Source organism: Dromaius novaehollandiae, chromosome W, assembly GCF_036370855.1.
Source record: "Dromaius novaehollandiae isolate bDroNov1 chromosome W, bDroNov1.hap1, whole genome shotgun sequence".
Classification (NCBI taxonomy): domain Eukaryota; kingdom Metazoa; phylum Chordata; class Aves; order Casuariiformes; family Dromaiidae; genus Dromaius; species Dromaius novaehollandiae.
Window position 1 is genome coordinate 50,537,725 of NC_088130.1, and position 18,882 is coordinate 50,556,606.

Consider the following 18,882-nt stretch of genomic DNA (forward strand, 5'->3'; position numbering starts at 1 on the left):
GTGTTTCTTAATAAGGGGGGAAGAAAGAGGCCCAACACACTACTCAGCTTTGCCTTAACTAATTATAATGCAAGGCTGGCCAGGTCCTTAGTGGGAAGATCAAAGCTTCACCACTTCTATCTCTTACTACAATGAGGGGCAAACTAAGTAACAGAGCAGGCAGATAACCATTTAGCTAAGGGTTATGCAGAATTTGACACCCCTTTCTGAACGAGCATGAAAGGTACTCTTACAGTTTCTGCATCTAGAGAAACAAATAATCCGAGTACAACTGTTATTTCTATTATCTCTAAAGAGAGTATTCTCTGTTAAAACCTGCAAATTTCCCAAGTCCATAAACTTATTATAAAATAAGTGTTCTACGATTATAGAATCTTCCCAAAGGATGAGAAGAGGTGACTTGTCACTAAACCGAAGACAGGAAAAACACTGAAGTCCATGTCCCACTTTGAGAGATGCCAAGGCAAGAAAGTTTTCAATTAGTAGCAAAATGAGTGCACTTACATACCACGAAGTAACTAGGATAGGCAGAAGACCCTGTTGATAAGATGAAACAACCAAAAAAACCAATAAAAACTGCATCAAGATGTCAAAGTAAATTTAAAAAAATGTGGGAAAGGGAGGAAGAGATCTGCAATGCATACAAGTACCTAAAGCATTATTGATGTGGCAGTTTCCCCCTCCCCCCCAAAAAAATCCCTTTTATCCTTTTAAATTTAGACAAGAGCACAGCATAATATTCCAATATATAGTGTCAAAATTAACTACACCAACACTTGTATGCCTGTTCCAAGTAAATACCTTACTTAATAGAAACCTCTATTTAAACTAAAAAACTAAAAATCCCTAAAAAACCCACGTATTTCACATCCTTATCCCAAAATTTTTAGGTGCCACCATATAATCTTTTCCTAAAAAAAAAATTTAAAAGATGGAAAAGAACCTCAACTTTATAAATATTTTTGCTTAAGTTTTACATTGCAAATCAGTAATATAAGAAAGTGCAATTCAAAAACATCTTGAAGGAGGGAATGTCTACATATAAGCTATGTTAAAAAAAAAAAGTATGTGACATCACCAAGACCAGTTGTGCCTACAGATTAATTCTATGTACTGTTTGTACAACCTTGGGAAATATATTTAAGCTAAAATGAACCAAATAAAATTAAGTAACACCATATTAGTTTAAGAATGCGTGATTATAAAGAAAACAAGGTTTTACACAAAGTAACTGAAAAAAGTGCTTATTGCATCGATATACTAGCATTGCTATAAAAGCATGATCTGGTGATAAAAATATTTTTACTCATTCTGAAATGCAGTAGTGACTGCTGCCAGAGTACATTTAATGTAAACGCAAACAGAACTGTTACTAGATTAAAAAAACCAGTACCCTTGATGCTATGCACTGAGACATTACTCTGTAAATCAGTTTATTTCCCATGTAGTGGACAAATCCAGTCAGTGTAGTTATTTTTCTGCATGTGAATAATTTATCAGTGTTTATTTTCCCACACAAATATGTTCACTGTGAGAACACTGGGTCTTGCAGTACCCCATAAAGCTTTCAAATTAAAGGTTAGTTCTAGAAATTTGGAACTGTAACATTAGGGTTTTTTTGCTATAACAATGACTACACTACAAATGGCTAAAGAGCAATTATGTGTGGAAAAAGTAGAACAGTACAACAGCTCAATTAAGGAAAAGAGTTTTAGTGCACTTTGCTCATTTTAGCCAACATGCTACATTGCCCTTTTTGCGTACAAAGTGGATTTGAGGATTTCCATTGTAAGAAAGAAATGACCTGGCAAGCAAAACACTGTGTCAACTGCCCTTTTTTTCCTCATAGTCTTGGACATTTTAAGACAGAAGCTTTGCAAGACATTACACAATTCTTTTTGTTTTTATTATTAAATGAGAAAGTCTGATTTGTTACATTGTCACATTGCTAGTCAGAAATGCTGCAGTGATGAAGAAAGTCAATGCTGGGTCAACCCAAGTCCTCATTCTACAACATTCGTTTACAAAGAAATTATAGTAATGTTCAACACACCCAACACAACATTCCTCGCTTTCTTCAGAGAGAAGTCCATCATTCGTTCTCTAATGGGGTATGTTACTACATAAATTAGATTTTTTTTGGACAATATACCCCCAAATTTTCGTGAGATCAAAACGAGCTTCTACAGATGTTAGAGAAATCTTCACACATCATCATCATCTGATGTATCGCTGCTGCTTGTCTCAGAATCCTCATTCTCCAGAGCAGGTTTGAAAGTGCTGTTTTTCCAGGGGCTAAATTTAAAGTCACAGATGAGGCCATTTTTCAAAATGCCATTTTTCCGAAGGCCATTTTTTTGCAACTGAAATAAAAAAAACAAGATGTATTTAGAGATATAAAAAGCTAAGTACTACAATTAAGCTTCAATATTTTCTGGATCTTCATCTATGGGCTACAGCAAATCTACAGTACTACCTATTATACATATACACACAAAGAAAAATTCAGCTGAGTGCCTTCACTTTTGGATCAGTTACACAGATCCAAGAACCCCTAACTGTGTTAAGTTAGGCTCTTGCAGTGAACAACAGCTTTATCCTCTTCCGCCTCCTCAGATTCCTTGTCCCAATGATCACTCCTACATGTTCTCTCCTGTGATACAATTCCCCTTTTTTCCAGCCTGCTGCAAACTTCTGTACTAAGGGGGGCAGTGTCTGAAAAGAGGAAGGGGCTCAGGAAGAAGACATGGGTATTCCATTCTCCATCTACCTGATGCAGTTGGAAAGTTGAGGACGGAAGAAAAAGGAAACAACTAGTTCTAAGAAAAACCCCACAAAACTGAAATGTCAATCTCCCTAACCATCAAAATTACTAGAGGTCCCCCTCAAACACAGGTATTAAAGACATTCACCTACAAGTTCACAATGGAACATTAACTTAGCATCACCTGTTCACTAATGACTTTGAATTCCCTCATCTCATCCTCTGTTAGTGGAGCGCATGTTTCATCATTTTCACTGTCTTCCTGCCAGCCCATCTCCTTTAGCAACCTTTAAAATAAAGAGAACATCATCAAGGAATTTGCTTCATGCACTCAAGACTTTTCAAGCTTTGCCTAGGTAGATAAAGATCTGTAATAAGTAGATTAATCAGTCCATAATTATTATTTTAAACAAAGAGCTCTTATACAGAAGTATACATCTTTAACTTTTTAAACATAAAGCACAGTGGCTACAAAGTTACCAGGTCCTTCACAGCTGACCTTGTTTTACCTCTACACACTTGATTTCGAAGGTTGCAAAAATTAAATGGTTAATAGTTTAACAACAGAATATATTCTTATTTTCAAGCATATATCCACACCATCACTTGCATGTACCAAGTATTACATTTCCTACCACTAGGCTTGGCATACAAAATACAGCCTGCTTTCTCTGCCAATCCACTAAATGTAGGGCTGCAAAAGCTAAATTTCATACCATCTTGGTCCAAGAGGTAGACCTTTATTTATTAATTGACAGAATTCCAAGATATAACTGTTCATAGCATAAGCAGCCCAGTTTTTCAAGTAAACTCTTAGGGAAACCAGCCTAAAACTGATGGCTTTCCATATCCTGTTTCAGTGGAATGGCTGCTTTCCAGAACTACAGCAATAAAGAAAGCAAAAGAGACAAGAATTTGGATCGTACGCATGTTCAGCTGTTGATACATAGGGTTTCTCTTAAAAGCAGATCTGGAGTTGGCATTATGAACTTTTGGCTATGGAGGTATCAGTTTAATGGGCTGTAGAGATTGACATAAGAAGGTATCCAAGCCAAATGCATTGAATACATCCAGTGACCTTGGCTAGAATACGGTATTTGTCATATTCCCAAGGTTCAAGCAGCAAGAGAGCACAATCCAAGCCAGTGTACCTTCATTTTAAAGCAAGAAATTTCCCCAAAGAGGAAAAGAACGAACACATTTCCTTTGTAAAGCTGGTCTGGCAGAGCAGCAGTAAACATCCTCACAATTGGTGTGAAGCAGCAAAGACTCACACCGAGCTAATCTACAGTTTTGTGGATAAAAGAGCAGCCATGAGGAACACTTATGGTGTCCTTCTACAGCAGCCAACACCAGAGACTGTTTCTCACCTCAGATCCACAGTATCTTATGCATCAAGTCTGCAGATGGGGACAGTGCACACTGGAGGAGCTGCACTGCTCCTCAGTGATAGAATGGGCAGGCATGATTCAGGACCCAATGGCCTTATGTAGTTTCTTTTCTAGCACATGCTAACGTCAGAGCCAGGAGAGATTTCTTGGCATTTGCTTGAGTATCACTCTAAGGGCAGATGCTGACATGCCAGCATAGACAGACTACATCTAGGAGTGAGTTTTGGGATGAGGGAAAGGGAAGAAATGGGGACAGATTCCTCTGATGCCAAGAGGTTTACAAAGTACATGCCAGAACTGATACAGGAATCCTAGGGCTGAAGAACACTGAAAATTTGAAAACAGAAGTTAGATAAACTGACAATTGATGTCACATCACGTACTTCATTTAGCCAGATACCAACAAGAAAAGCCCTTCAACATAACCCTCCGCACACCAAACTCTTAACAGGTGTGCACTGGGCCGACCAGCAGGTAACCAGTGACAGCACTGACAATTCTTAAAACCAAAATAAAAGCCTGGAATTTGAGGGGGAGAAAAGGAGAACAGCACCACACAGTTTGTAAAAGAGAAGTTAAAGAAAAGAAAGGTTTAAAGAACAAATAACAGAAATGGCATCCTCTGTAATGTTTGGACCAAACTGGACAATGTTACAATGAGGAACGGTGTAATCATCAGAAAGCTGAAGAAATAATATGCAAGTTTTTTTTTTCTTTTAGTAAGAGAAAATGTGCATTTGTACATATACATACAGAAAAAGACTCTCCATTAGTCATGGCCAAATTCAGTTCAAGGACAAGTATATTTTTAGCAACAGTAATTTGAGTCAAAAAATTTTACTGCAAGCAAGCTAAGATGTTAATGCTATTATATACAACACAGTGAAGAGTTATACAGCTTCTGTTAATGTCAATAAAATTTACCTAATTAACTTCTAAGCAACTAATTAGCTAATTAACTTTAAGCAATATCATCTAAACTCAGCAGGACCACTGTCACTTTAAAGCAGCCCTAGACTTCTGGAAATGCTTAAAAGAATGTGAACCACATTTAAAAAAAGAAAAATATATCTGAAATGAGCCAAATTTGAAACCAACAGGATGAGTACACAGTCACTGCATACTGCAACTCCCTCAGCGGAAGGGGAGCCTAAGACATGCTTTATACAAGATGTGCCAATAAGTATGCACAGCTATCCAAAAATTAAGCTGGTCACTTCAAGTCAGATTTATCAGAAACAGACTTACCATACCATGTGTTTACATGCATGTAGAGGTCACAGCTGAAAGACTGGTACAATACAGAGACACTATGTCTCCAGAATACCACAAGGAAAGAAGCTTGCCCAGAAAGCTGTGAGGGATACTGTTTGAAGTGACCAGTGAGATTTAGATTCAACTCCTACCTTCTAGTCTAATATTGCTGTTAATAACCTAGAGCAGCAAAGGATTTTTGTCTCCAATACCAATATGGAGGAAAATAAAGGTGCAGAACAGAGCAGGGTGCATTTCACTTTTCATACTCCTGAGGGAAAAGAGGTCATGAGAGTTCCCTCTGTAGCTACTACAAAAGAAAAGTTCTCTAGTCCTATGTGTACATAGGATCCATCACTAGAAAAGGATACTGCATTTCTTTAGTTACCAGGAACAGGAGAAATTAAAACAGACCTCACAACAAGCTCCCCTCTAGACTTTCAGAGCTGTGATTTCCCAGCAGCATCATTCTCTATCAGCTGCTACTAGAGTTACTTCTATGAGATACTACAAATATGTTTCAATCCTTTTCTGAATTTACTTGCTCCCTTTCCATTGTCTTGTGATACCACTGACAGAGTCGACCAAATTCAGCTATATAAAAATAATTAATTTCCTTATTTCAACAATGAGGAAAAACTGTGTTACATAAGATGTTAACCTGAGCATTTACAGTACTATTAATACAGACAGGAATTATATGCATTGTTCTTTCAAGATATGCACACATCACTATCAGAGATGAAGGTCATAATGCAGTTTGCTTTACTTCTTTATAAAGAAATACATCAAAAATTACTAAAAAGCAAGTTTAAGATGTCAGTACCCAACTCTAGGAGAAGCAAATTACATTCCATGTTAAATTAGAAACCATCTAAGAGTTAGACTTTTACAGTATTTTTATGAAATATTTAATACATTCTCAGTTTTCAGATTCTGATCTCTGAGCTGGTAAGAATTTAAGACAAGCTCATTTACAATGAAGGAACACCTTTTATATAAGAGTACATACCTATGTTCTGCCTCAAGTGAGCTTGAAAGAACATCCGCCTGAGGGAAAGTTGAAGATCGAATGATCTGTTGAGAAGTAATTGAATCATTTCCATTCTCTTGTGGAATTTCATTTTCAAAGTTTCGGTTTATATCTCTCTCATGATGAGGACTGTTGCTGTTGTGCAAGTTAAAGGAGTCATCATCCTGTCAAAAATAATTACATAATTCCATTCACAAATAATCCTCTGCAAATGCTGAAAGTCAGTGATTCTGTTTTATTTAAATTACTTTTACATGGAAAACCTCTATACTACTTCAAGAAATAATTTGGTTCATACTTCAAGAGCTTACAATATCTAGATACTACAGAAACCTTAAATTATGCCACTGATCAAGTAAAGTAGAAAGCAGTAACTCCATGCTCTGCCTCAAACTGTTTTTCTACACAGTTTGTTTCAAACATATCTTAAAATCCAAACTTAATAAGTTGGCTTTCATATTTTAAGAAATGGTAAGTTATCTGTTGAAATTACTAACGAGGTTTCTAACTGAATAAATATCAGAGCTGTATGTGTCAGGAACAGTTTGAAAGCAAGAGAATTAAGTTTACATCATTTAAGAAGCAGGCTACAGCCACCATACTGCAACCAGCAAATTCATCTGCCACAAATTCAAAACAATCAGATGTCGCTCTTTAAACCTAGCCAACATCTTCCCCTACACACACACACCACAGCACTTCTCAGGCTGTTGTTACGGGAACGATACCTTATCTAGCCAAGAAATAAGAACTAGGAAGAAAGTGCATTTAAAAAGCTGATTGTTTAAGTTCACTCAGATATTAGAAGCTCTTGAATCAAAAGAAACATCTCTGGCTAGAGGATTTCACTCATTCAGCAACTTGTAACTCTTAGTCAGTAATTAGCCAAGTAAACGTAGAAGTTTTATCAACTGTAAAAAACAAAACAAGAACAAAAAAGAAAGAGCAGGATTTTCTAGCTAACACCCTTTTGACCATAAAACCCCTACACGTGGTGTGTAACATCATTATCCACTGCAGGAGGCAATCACTCAATCAGCCAGCTCTGCACTTGTGAGAAATCATACTTCAGAGTCCAGGATCAAGACCATCATCATCATGCCCCTTCTGTTCGCAGTGTTACCTGCTTCCAGAAATTTTAGAATGATGAGCAAATATTTAAGAACAAATATTCCAGTAAACACATGTTCAGCTGTTAACCTCTAATGTTAACCTCTAATAAACAATATGTTGTTCAGATGATCAAAGAAAATCCATAGAAATATTAAACAATTTTAATATATTAGGGCAAAATAAGCATGATTTGGCCGCCGAATATGATTTGCCTCATTATTTTAGAGATGAAGTCTGTTACAGCAAGCTTTAATATCCCATCACCAGGATAATATTATGGAAGACTTGTGTGGATATCTCCCTGTCCACTCAGGTGCACACTATGCCTTCTCGTTATGATCACTAAAATGAATTTGGAAGTAGGACAACTATTACAAGTACATGATTTGTTAACCTTTAACCTCTTTTGATGTCTGTTAGTGAAACAGCAATGGCAGGGAACAAAATATATGGACCTAACAGCAAATACTACAGATGACACCTTATGTATACCTGTCCAAGGACTTTAAGACTTTCCGCAACTAAAATGCTATTTTTTTCAAAATGTACTAATTCTGAATGTCAGCTGTGTACAATGGGATAACCAAATGTCTTTGGTGTATGTATCATCAAGATATTAAGAACTCAAGACAATTTCAGGACCAGAAACTCCCACCAAGCTCATATATTATTTTACAGAATTCTGAAGTTCAAGATAGCACTTGCCAAAATATCTTTTTAATCTTAAAATCAAACTCTTTCTCCACTTCTTAAACACACACAAATATCATCACGCCCAACACCCACCTCAAGGAAAACATGCTCAGCCACATAATACTTAAATATATGGTCTGTATCTTTCCATTAAGTTGTACAGTCCCATTACAGCAAATTTTATTAGAAAACATGAAATAAAAACAGGGTCAGAAGTCACTCATCCCATTATAAGGAATGCACACTGGCATCACTTCTCTTATTTCTCTGAATCATAATAATCCTTTCCCCAAAACATCCATTTTATTAATTTTGCTGATTTGTCCTTTGTGCCTTTTTCACACTCTAAACCACTTCACTCATTTACAACAAACATAGGCTTGGAATAGCTTCATCCTGGAAAATACATTACTTGACTAAGCATGACAAGAATGCTTATGGCTTATTGCTGGCTGGCAGCACTGACGCATTATATCCTCAGGTGCCAGCTAAACACTGCATAAGCTGATCCATGCTGAAAGAAATCTGACACATTATATCATATACAGAATGTACATATACATCCCAGTTCTCAATTAGGAAATAAAAAGACAGATTCTTTATATATGCATAAATCAAACTATTGCTCCTACGACTAGACTAAGAGGAGAGAACTTCTGGCTATCTAAACACTCCAATTCGATAGAAAACAGTCTGAGAAATAGAACTCTAAAGGCTTGGATCACATTTTTTCATCAATTGTTTTATAGGATGACAGTCAAGATGTGAAACACTGCTCTACAGAAAGATTAGGTTAGTGTACTAAGCTTATTCTTTTTGTTGTTTCTTAAGATACAGGACTAAGACATGGTGCTATTCATATACATGAACAGATCCTGCAGGAAAAAAAACAGCTAAGTAGCACTGGAGAAAGAAGTAACTGGGTTTTTAAAATGCATCAAAAAGTCTTGGTTTCCTGTATTTAGAGATCCAAGGCTTAACTGTATCACAAGTGTCTCCAATGAACTTATTTTCTCGGCATAGCGTATCTGTTTACAGCCAAAGAAAAAGTAATTTATGTTCAGTCCGAAACCTGTCATTGCTATATCTATAGGAGCTTTGAACCAAACTACCTTCTCTTGCCCAGCATGATTCTCATCTTCATGTTCCTCTTCCACTCTATCTCGTTTCAATGCTTTCAAAAATTCACTCTTCTTATCAGTTCGCATTCTTGTCAATTTTGTTAAACGAGGCTGACCAACTTTGTCAACAGGGGATGAAGAATTTGACCGATTACACTAAGGGAGGGGTGAGAAAGATAAGAATATTAGAAGATTATTCATTCAGAAAACTTTGAACAAAAGACAAAAAGCTTCTAAAGTACCTATAGTTTCAGGTTTCATGTATGTCCACATTCAAAACCAAGGAGAAACATATTTCTATTTCAGTATAAATAGTTCTTATGTGTGATGCATATTTATGAATTTATGGAGATGCAGACTTATGGAGCATTCTTAATGAAAGGTGGACCTCCATGAAGCATATCACACATTAGCAGTTTTTAAGTTTAAACCTATGAGGTTATACTTCCCATGCATCATTTTTACTGCATATCAAACCTGCAAAGCAAACTGTCAAGCACTCAAAGGCCACTGACATTCCTTCCCTATTTCTATATTAACATCCACAAAAATGCTATTTAAAACAGTTCTACATAAATGTATTAATCCAGTCAAGTAATCAAGCTAAAAAATGGACAGATTTGATAACAAAGAAAAAAACCCAAAGATTTGCTTTACCTCTTTCACTGAATTCTGTGATACACTAAATGCCTTGGCAGTTGATTTGAAAGCACTGAAGTTGCCAATACTATATGCAGATTCATGAGGAAATGGATTCCCAAGTTTATTTTCTTTTGTTTGGCTTTTCCACTGTGTCGGCTAAACAAAAGTTTAAAGAAAAATTTAAAGACTCATTAACTATAACATGATTGTTTCCAAGAATCTTTAGAAAAATGATTAATCAAAACTGAATCAGCAAAACTAAATCTACAACCATAATTTAGTGCAAACACCTTTCTCTTGTGGAAAGGACAGACTCCTTTTAAGTAATTCATCCTCTCTCAAATACTGTTCACGCCTTTAACATAAAGAGTTAAATTTAAAAACAATCAAGACCCTGATATTTGATGCATTAAGAACTGAAATGTAAGAGCTTTTCATATCTGAAAGTATTGTTTTTAATGCAGTAAGTAAGAGAGCTAATAACAACTCCATGAGACGCCTTCAGGGGCACAGAAAAATTCCAGAAGGAAATCAGGAGATGAACAGGGAATGTTGCAAAAAGAAAGGGACCAAAATGACTCTACTAGATTGCAACATCACTACATCAATAACTGGAATAAGTTCTGAAGGTAGTTTTATGCAAACTAAAGTTTTTCAGTAGGTATTTACTCTTCTGTTAAAAACACACAGAAAAAAGGCACTGCTACTCCATAAGTTAGAAAATCCTTCTCACACTCACCTGGACAGCTCTTGCACACCTCAAAAAAAGGTAAGTCAGAAATAAAGAGAGATCAAAACACAGTACAGTTTAAAAAGAAAAATAAAGAAAAGTGTTTCCAGACACTTTCAGGGTATGCTACAATTAAAGTACACAAGACTTGAAAGCATAATACTCTAAGAACAGTATTCTTCGGGTGAAACAAGCACATTCAGAATTAGAGCATAATTTTTTTCAGCATGTTATTCATGCCACCAGTATCCAAAACTTACTTTTGCAGGTGGAGTGGCTGGTTTAGGGACTAATCCTTTATAAACACTTGTGCCGGTTCCATTCTTGACTGACTGTGAATGAAGACTTCCTACTACAGGGAATCCAGATATCTGCAATTCTTTAGTACTGCCCTTCTTAATGACCAGCATTCTTGGAGATCTAGACTTAGGATTCAAAGGATACTCTGAAGGGGGGGAAGAGGAGGGAGGAAAAATGTTTTTATTATATAAAAATACACACACACTTAAGTTTCTAGTTACAGGGTGCTAGGTAGTCATACAGTCCAGAGCAAACAGGAACTTAGTCCAGCATTAGCTTCATCAGTAACACACTGTACAAAGTTGGATAAATAGAAGTTCTGCACCATTTTCTACAATCATCATTTGTAGCGTTATTTGACTTGGCATGGTAGGAATTCTAGCTTTTGGAAAAATAAAGCTATTCTTCAGTCAAAGAAAAGAGCTATATAGCATTTGTTTGCAAATCCAAATACTGTTAGTGGTTAATAATTATCTAATCTTCAAAGTATTATTGTTTCTAATTTCAGTTTAAGGTTATAAAGAATAATTTTATATATTTATTAAAAGCTCACTTTAGAGTCAAGTGTTCCACACTGATGCTCCACAAACATGAGAAAAGGATGCGTACTACTCTAGACCATGGCAATGACAGCTTTCTCTACCTCTATGCCTCAGTTGAGCGTAAAATTTTTGAAGCTCACCCTATTATTTCCAGGTTCAAGAGCACACTAATTAGAGATACAGTCAATTGCCATACTCACTAAGCAACTGACACTTAACAGTCTCAAAAACACCTACAAAACAGATCTAAAATTTACAAAAAGTGAAATAAACATTTTAATTGATTTTTTCTGCACAGGTCTTTCAATCCTGCAGTAATAAACTTTTCCAACATCATTTCTTCTCCTCGTATACTACTTCTAGGACAAGAACCCTAGCTGTGCTGGCATCCACAGACCAATAGAATGATACCCAAATAGAAGTATTACCTCTCTTATGAAAAGGCAGTTACATTATGGCAATACCAAAGTTTCCTCAAATTCAAATACCATTGTAATATTCCAAAAAACAACACCCCACCACCACCTGTTTCAAATAAAACAACTTCAGATCTCTGCTAGATTTTTATATTACAAAGTCAACAATACTCACCCCACACACCTGCAGCTAAAGATTTATTCTGGTTTGGTTCTCTCTCATATTCAGGATTCAGTGATGGCTGAAAGGAAGTTTGAACATTATTAAAATGAAATTTAACAGTAAGTTCTTTAATCTGGAATCAGTGAAATAAAGAATCACAGTAAAATATGAAGCATACCCTCTGCTAACAAAGATTTTTAAATGGAGACGGATTAGACACTTCCCCCAGAACACACCCAAGTAACTCATTGCTCACTTGTTACTTTACTCTTCTCCAATAAAATAGCTCAGGCAGTACTCAATACAATTATATGAACTGTGCAGAGAAAGCAAAAAAAACAGTGACATGTAGCTCTTGAAGAAGGAAGCTTACTCTTCCTCTTACTTCCTACAATTCTAGGTTGAAGCGTGTGACCTCAAATGGCAGGTGGCAGAAAGACCATTTTGTTAGTACTTCAGATTTCCATTAATGTAGTCATGTAGAATTTAATACACACACATGCCACAGTAAACTGCAGTAAGGTATTATGATATAAACTTAGAATCCAATTGTAGTTTCACTTATAAACACTTGAGCTTCATTTAAATGCTTAAGCAACAGTAACAAAATAACAACAGTAAGAACTAGAGATAAAAAGAGAAACAAGTTAGTGGACAGATGACTAACACCCTCTTACCTATGGAAAGGGTGATCCCTTATAAGATGATCTGTAACTGCTGAAATCTCATCAAGTAGCTTGCAATGGACAAAATGGCACTTGCAGAAACAATGAAAGCTTGTTTATTATAATTACAATTAACTTACAAAATCCTCAGCCTCAAACTGTTTGGGTTCTTCCTTGTCTTCCTTTTTCCCAGTTTCATTTTCAGGTACATTATTTTCATGCAGTCCTTGGCTTTTTCCACAGTGGAAAGTGCTGGTACGAGTGCGGGAGCCTCCGCCATGATATCCCCCACGATGGTTTATATTTTCTGTACCATTTCTGCCTTGTGAACGCCAACCATTTTTCTCTTTTCTCCCAAAATGCCCTTAGATTTTTAAAATTTAAAGAAATGTAATTACAAACAGTTCTGAAAGAATGTTTTACTTTTGCAAAATTGTTAGAGGAGTTAGGCAAGCAGCTCTGTACTCTGGGATGCGATAACTTAGTTTACATTCACATAAGCAGCAGGGTAGAATCTCACAGAACAGTGCTAGAGAAAGAAGACAATAGTCTGACACTAAGACTAATCAAATCCCTTTTCCGACTGCTCATTTATGTCACTGTCTAGAAAGTTAACTCCACATTTTTCTTCTTGTTAAAAGAAAAATACATCAGCAAGCACATTACTCCAACCAATTATTAGTCATCATATCCTGTCCCAAAAGAAATGTCTTTCCATATCTGTGTTCTACTACAGAATAAGGCATCTAGCATAGGACAGCTATTATCTTCAGATTTTTTTCTAGCTAGAGCACTACAAAGCAATAAGGTAAATATATATAAGATGTTACAAGAAAGACAAATCATACCTCCATTATGCCTTCCAATATTAGGATCAAACCCATCTGAAGAGTTGTGTCTTCTACGATTTGCTTCATAACGACTCTCTGTCCACGAGAAATTTTCAGAATGTTTCTCAAAGTTCAGTGATGACTGGAAAGGAGCAAAAGTAGTAGACTGAGATATCTAATTACTAATAAAACTGGGTTATCAGAGCTGATGTACACATTATTCATGGTATATACAAACCATTTTAAAAAGGACTTTGAATGCCAGCCCATACACAGCTCTCAAGTATGCATATGTTCAGAGTTACATCATTATCTTCTATGCTAGTAGAAGCTACATCTTCCACTTCAGGACATTGAAACAGAGTTGCTTGTGTCATTGTGTCATAAGAAAGGAGGACATAGGGTAAAAGTCTCAAGTATTTTGGTTGTGGTTTGCCACCAGAAGGGAGTAAAGAACAATGTATGTTGCAGTAGAGTTAAAAAAAAAAAAGGGGGGGGGGTGTAAGAAATGACATAAGAACCCAGTTTTGAAAGCAAGAGAGAAGCATGGGATCTTGATTTGGGCAGTCAGAGATTGCACGTGTGCATTGCATAGAAAGCCAGGAGAGGCTGCTACTACAGGCAGCTGAAACCAAAAAAGCCCAGTTTATAAGCCTTGTCATTACAATTTAGTACAGCAAATGTAACTAATTATGAAATACAAATAAAAAAAAAATCTATGGAAGAGTTGAAAGTTCAGATTCACCAATATACTTCAAATTATCAGAAAAGTAGGCATCAGAAATTTTAAAGTAATAAATAAATAATATATCAGTAGGAAGTACTTTATTAACTAAAATCTTGTGCTGAGAATAGCACTCAAAGAAGTCAAGATACATCTTTACTAGAACTCATACCTTAGGGAATTAAACCTAAAAAAACCACATCTTACAGCAGCTGTCTTTACTATTTTAATACTACAGCATTTCTTTCACTACCACAGCTCAAGAAATAAAGGACAGATTTTCATCCTACAAAAGCAATGCTTAGTCTTACTGTTGGATGTACTGCACAGCTGCAGGTGACAGAGGAAGACTCTGTTCCCCAGCACCCGCCTGCCACAAAACCCATTTGGTGCAGATGAAGGAAAGCCCCCTTCTCTCAGTACCAAACCTACTGAGCACATATATGTCCACTGCGCTGCATGTAACCAAGAGATCCAGCGCTTCCAAGTGCCATATTACCTGTGAATGCATAGATGAACAGCTCTGTGAAAAGGTACAAAGTCAGAAAAGTAGATCTAACAACTTCAGGAAGCATCTGCTTTACTGCACAAGTATCCATTTGCTGCCTGAAGCCCTTTCCCTCTCCAGATCTGAAGAATATTCAGGGGAGAAAAAAAAAAAAAAAGACAGTAATAATGGCTTATTCACATAATCCTTGGGATCATACAGCCCATGATCCACGATGTACCAGTTCTTATTCTTACATATTCTGAGTTGAGGCAAAAAAGGTGAAACATTCTATTCCGATAGCAGCGTGTCTAGGATAAAATAATCAGTTTGCCTCCTGTCTTGATCTAGACCTCATTTCATCATGAAACATTATCCCTGCAAAATCCTCAGAAAGTATCTAAGTTTTAGCTGCTACCTTTCCTATACACCTCTGGAGAAAGAAACAGAGACATCCATTCTACTTTACCTAAGTAAAAAGGCAGTTCTAAGTTCTTCAGACTACATCTGAAAGAAAAAAAAAATCCTCTGTATGCTTCAGAAGGCTTGAAGAAGCCTGAAAGGTCCCACGTTTGACTGAAGAGATGCCAATTTCTGATTCAAATCCTCAGAAGGAGGCGGGAAGAAAAATGAAAGAGCAGAATAGTAATACAGTTGAAAACATTTAATGAAGAAAAACAAAAGGAAATACGCAGAAAGGTCCTGGCTTTAAAGGAGCAAATGGAATCATAATTTCACCTTATAAGTTTAAGATGACTATCTAAAGGAAAATCTTTAATATTCACTTGTAATTTAGAGAGGGGGAAATCAAACAAACAAAGAAAAGCAGTTAACCTGAAGTCTAAGGAAATACGGAGAAAGACCAAGCATCACCCTTAGAAAAGAGATTTGTGGAAGGCTGTAGGTGAGGGGGTGATAAAAGTACATTAGAATAAAAAGTAAGGATAAGCACAATCTGCAAACTCAAACTTCCTGAAGGCAGGGGGAATTGCTCATTATCATGATAAGAACCTCAAGCTTCACATTTCTTTTTTCTCTCACCAAAAAAAACCAACCAAACAAAAAAACCCCACTGTTTGTCACATGCTAAATACTATTTATGTGAAATTTAGTTTTAGAGACCTTGTCATCTTGCAAGGGGCATCTCAAAAGGCCATTTGTGACAAGGTTTGAAATCCATATAGCCTAAATGCAAGGGTCATATTAACACTGGTACTAGTAAACTCAGATTAAGAGCAGCTACAGCTCTTCAGCTTGGGGTTTGATGTTGGCCTGACTTCATTAAGCTGACTGCTTTTTGGTGTTGATTTGTAGCCATGTAGACACTTCATATAGGCATTATCCATCCCGTCCGTCACATTAACCTATGAATTTTCCTAGTCAACCTATCTAGAGATACTGTGCAACCTTCATGACTATGAAGGAAAACCTTGACATCATGATTCAAACATAGCCATAAATAAAGCAGGTCTGAAAAAGAAAGCCTGAGGTTACATTCCAAAAACTATTAGCTATTAAATATGAACATAGCTAATTTAGGAGTACTCCACTGGTCAAAGAGAATAATTATAAAAGCTTGAATTACAGAGTAAGAAGTTCACCTCTTTTGAGAAAAATGTGGCAGAAAATGATTTTCTTCTTATCCCTCCCCTCTCAAGACACAAGCACACAACAGATGACATCTAAGTTCCACTGAAGATGCCCTCAGGAGAGCTCAATGTGGTATTCAGAACCTATTGGCTTAAATTCAAGCTCAAGTAGCCCAAAAATAAGTTTAAAATAAAAGTATATTTCCAGATTGTACAAAGTCAACTTGATAGGGACAACCCCTTATCATTAGAGATCTGAACAGTGAGTCTCCTTGACAAATGCAGGGAAGAAAACAGAAAAACCACAAAAAGCAATCAAGAGATCTAAATAGTTAACAAATTATCATAATGAATCTTTCCATTACAATTAAAAAATATTTATAAAGCAAACTTTGAATAAGCTACCAAAATTTAAGCAAGCTCCAGATTTGTTGATTAAATATGAAATTTTAGAAGATAGCTCTATATTCATTTACATATGAAGACAACCTTCTAGTATTGCCTTTGGAGTTTAACTTTCATTTTTTAACTGAACTTTTAAAAATACATTTTCACAAAGTTTAATTGAGAGGATTTTTTATATATAGTGTTTGAGTTGCACATGCTATAATGCATCTCAATTCACTAAGTTGTGTGCAAATATTGTGCAGTTTGCATTCTCCCCACATGATGGAGGTATCAGCCTATAAAGGTTTTTGTGGCAAAGATGACAGTAAACTTTCTAATCAACAGGAAATCTATTGGTTATTTCTGGAAGCTGAGAAGTTATCTGACTTAATTCAGCTAGTCAAAAACAAAGCAAAATGATTTTCAAGCATAAGTCTTATTGCTTAACATGAAGGAATAGGACAACCTTGCAAAAACCATGAGTATACCAGCCTGTCTACAATCTCCTCATACATATTTTACAGGAATGCTTTCAGAGACGTTTTCTCCATATCCCAAGCTGCCTACACTACTGATGATACATTCCTGTTTCCACCTGCCCAGCTGCAATACTGTACTGATGCAAGTACTAGACTTAAACTAAAGCTACCCAACAGTGGGCTTTGCTATGTAAGTAGCAGGCAGATGATATTAAAAACAAACAGACAAAAAACCAACAACAAACAAAAAACATATTCATAGCACTTATCCTTAAAAGGAAATCAGCAGCAGTAAGTGAGGTGGATTTCAGCCAAGCTGTTACCTGTATCAGTCACATTAAGAAAGCTCATTCACAATCCTTATTTCCTGGTATCTGGTTCTTCTGATGTCAACCTTTTACCCACGCAAGGGAAAACTTCAGCTATCCAGGACTGAGGGCAACTAAATCCCCAAAGATGTAATACCTAAAAGGTCCTCTTCCAGGAAATAAAAACCTGACAGGATAGAGCTCAGTTTCTCTTCTCAAGTTTAAGGGATGTTGATACCATAGCCTCATCCCAGCTCCACTCTGCACGGAACACGAGACACCTTCCCCTCTTCAACCCATCCTTCATCTCAGCCCTTCTTTTCTGCTTGCTCTGCAGCTATATTGTTGAGATACGGGGAGAATAATAAACGGTCTGTCTGCTCTAGGAAATGATGGGTTGGAGGGGGACCCTTCAGAAAGACCCACATTTTTGAGGAATGACAGAATGAACCTTATGCTATAAATTAAGAGTCACTACACGTCGTGTCAGACCAAAGAGACACTGAGCGCTTAATGTCCAAATGTGCTGTATATCATGAAAGGCTAATCACAAGGGAACAGGTGAAGCCAGGAAATAAGCGCCATTTCAAAAAGTGTAAGATGATGCACAAAAACCATAATTGAGAAAGCTCCTGTGTAACCTACTGTTAAGCTTTTCCAAAAAAATAAGAGAGCCTACCCTAAATCCCTTGAGGCAAAGATTCACGGGAGAGCGCAAGATCCACAACAGATGCTTACAACGACATTTCCCACAATTCAGGAAGGAAGTGGCAAAGGGAAAAAAAAAATAGATTCAGATAGTTCTGAGGTAGTGCTGGAAGTTATTTTTATCCTGCTCTATTGACATTTTAAGTGTGCAGGTAAATTTCTTCCAGCAGATTCTTGAAATATGCAGAGAAAGACTGTTGCGTAAGTGTGACACCATCTTAATCTAACCTCTGATGACTGTTCCTGTAGGTAGAAATCTATTAAATTGGAAAAAGGAGATCAAAAGCAGTTAAATATTCCAGAAATCAAACAGAATAAAAATAAACAGACCCCAGTTACCATCTAGGAACAGATAGGCCTAATGTTCCCAGAAAGACAACTGACAGTTGCTTAAAGACGATACTAAACAAAGATAGCTAGATCAGTGCAGAAGAAAGAAATAAGAGGAATATGATGACTCAACTCAACGACTCATCTTTAAAAAATGCAAGTGCATATGAATGTTCATATATAATGTACATACACTTAAATAAAGCAAAGAGG

General features: G+C 36.4%; 1 protein-coding gene across 7 annotated transcripts in view; it reads right to left on the reverse strand.

Moving 5' to 3' along the window:
• Positions 1-1,884: 1,884 nt before the first annotated feature.
• The window catches only part of LOC112995757 (vasculin), a 34,237-nt gene continuing 17,239 nt past the window's right edge, over positions 1,885-18,882 (reverse strand). For 6 of the 7 annotated variants that reach the window (XM_064500745.1, XM_064500741.1, XM_064500744.1 and 3 more), the window contains 9 exons: positions 13,676-13,799; positions 12,968-13,191; positions 12,175-12,241; positions 11,002-11,186; positions 10,027-10,167; positions 9,361-9,525; positions 6,422-6,606; positions 2,949-3,051; positions 1,885-2,363 (listed from right to left, as the gene is read on the reverse strand). In XM_064500745.1, coding sequence (XP_064356815.1) covers positions 2,205-2,363; positions 2,949-3,051; positions 6,422-6,606; positions 9,361-9,525; positions 10,027-10,167; positions 11,002-11,186; positions 12,175-12,241; positions 12,968-13,191; positions 13,676-13,799 — 1,353 coding nt within the window. In that variant the 3' untranslated portion in view covers positions 1,885-2,204. Of the gene's footprint in view, positions 2,364-2,948; positions 3,052-6,421; positions 6,607-9,360; positions 9,526-10,026; positions 10,168-11,001; positions 11,187-12,174; positions 12,242-12,967; positions 13,192-13,675; positions 13,800-14,880; positions 15,012-18,882 lie in introns of all 7 variants that reach the window. The other variant, XM_064500746.1, reaches the window with a different exon arrangement.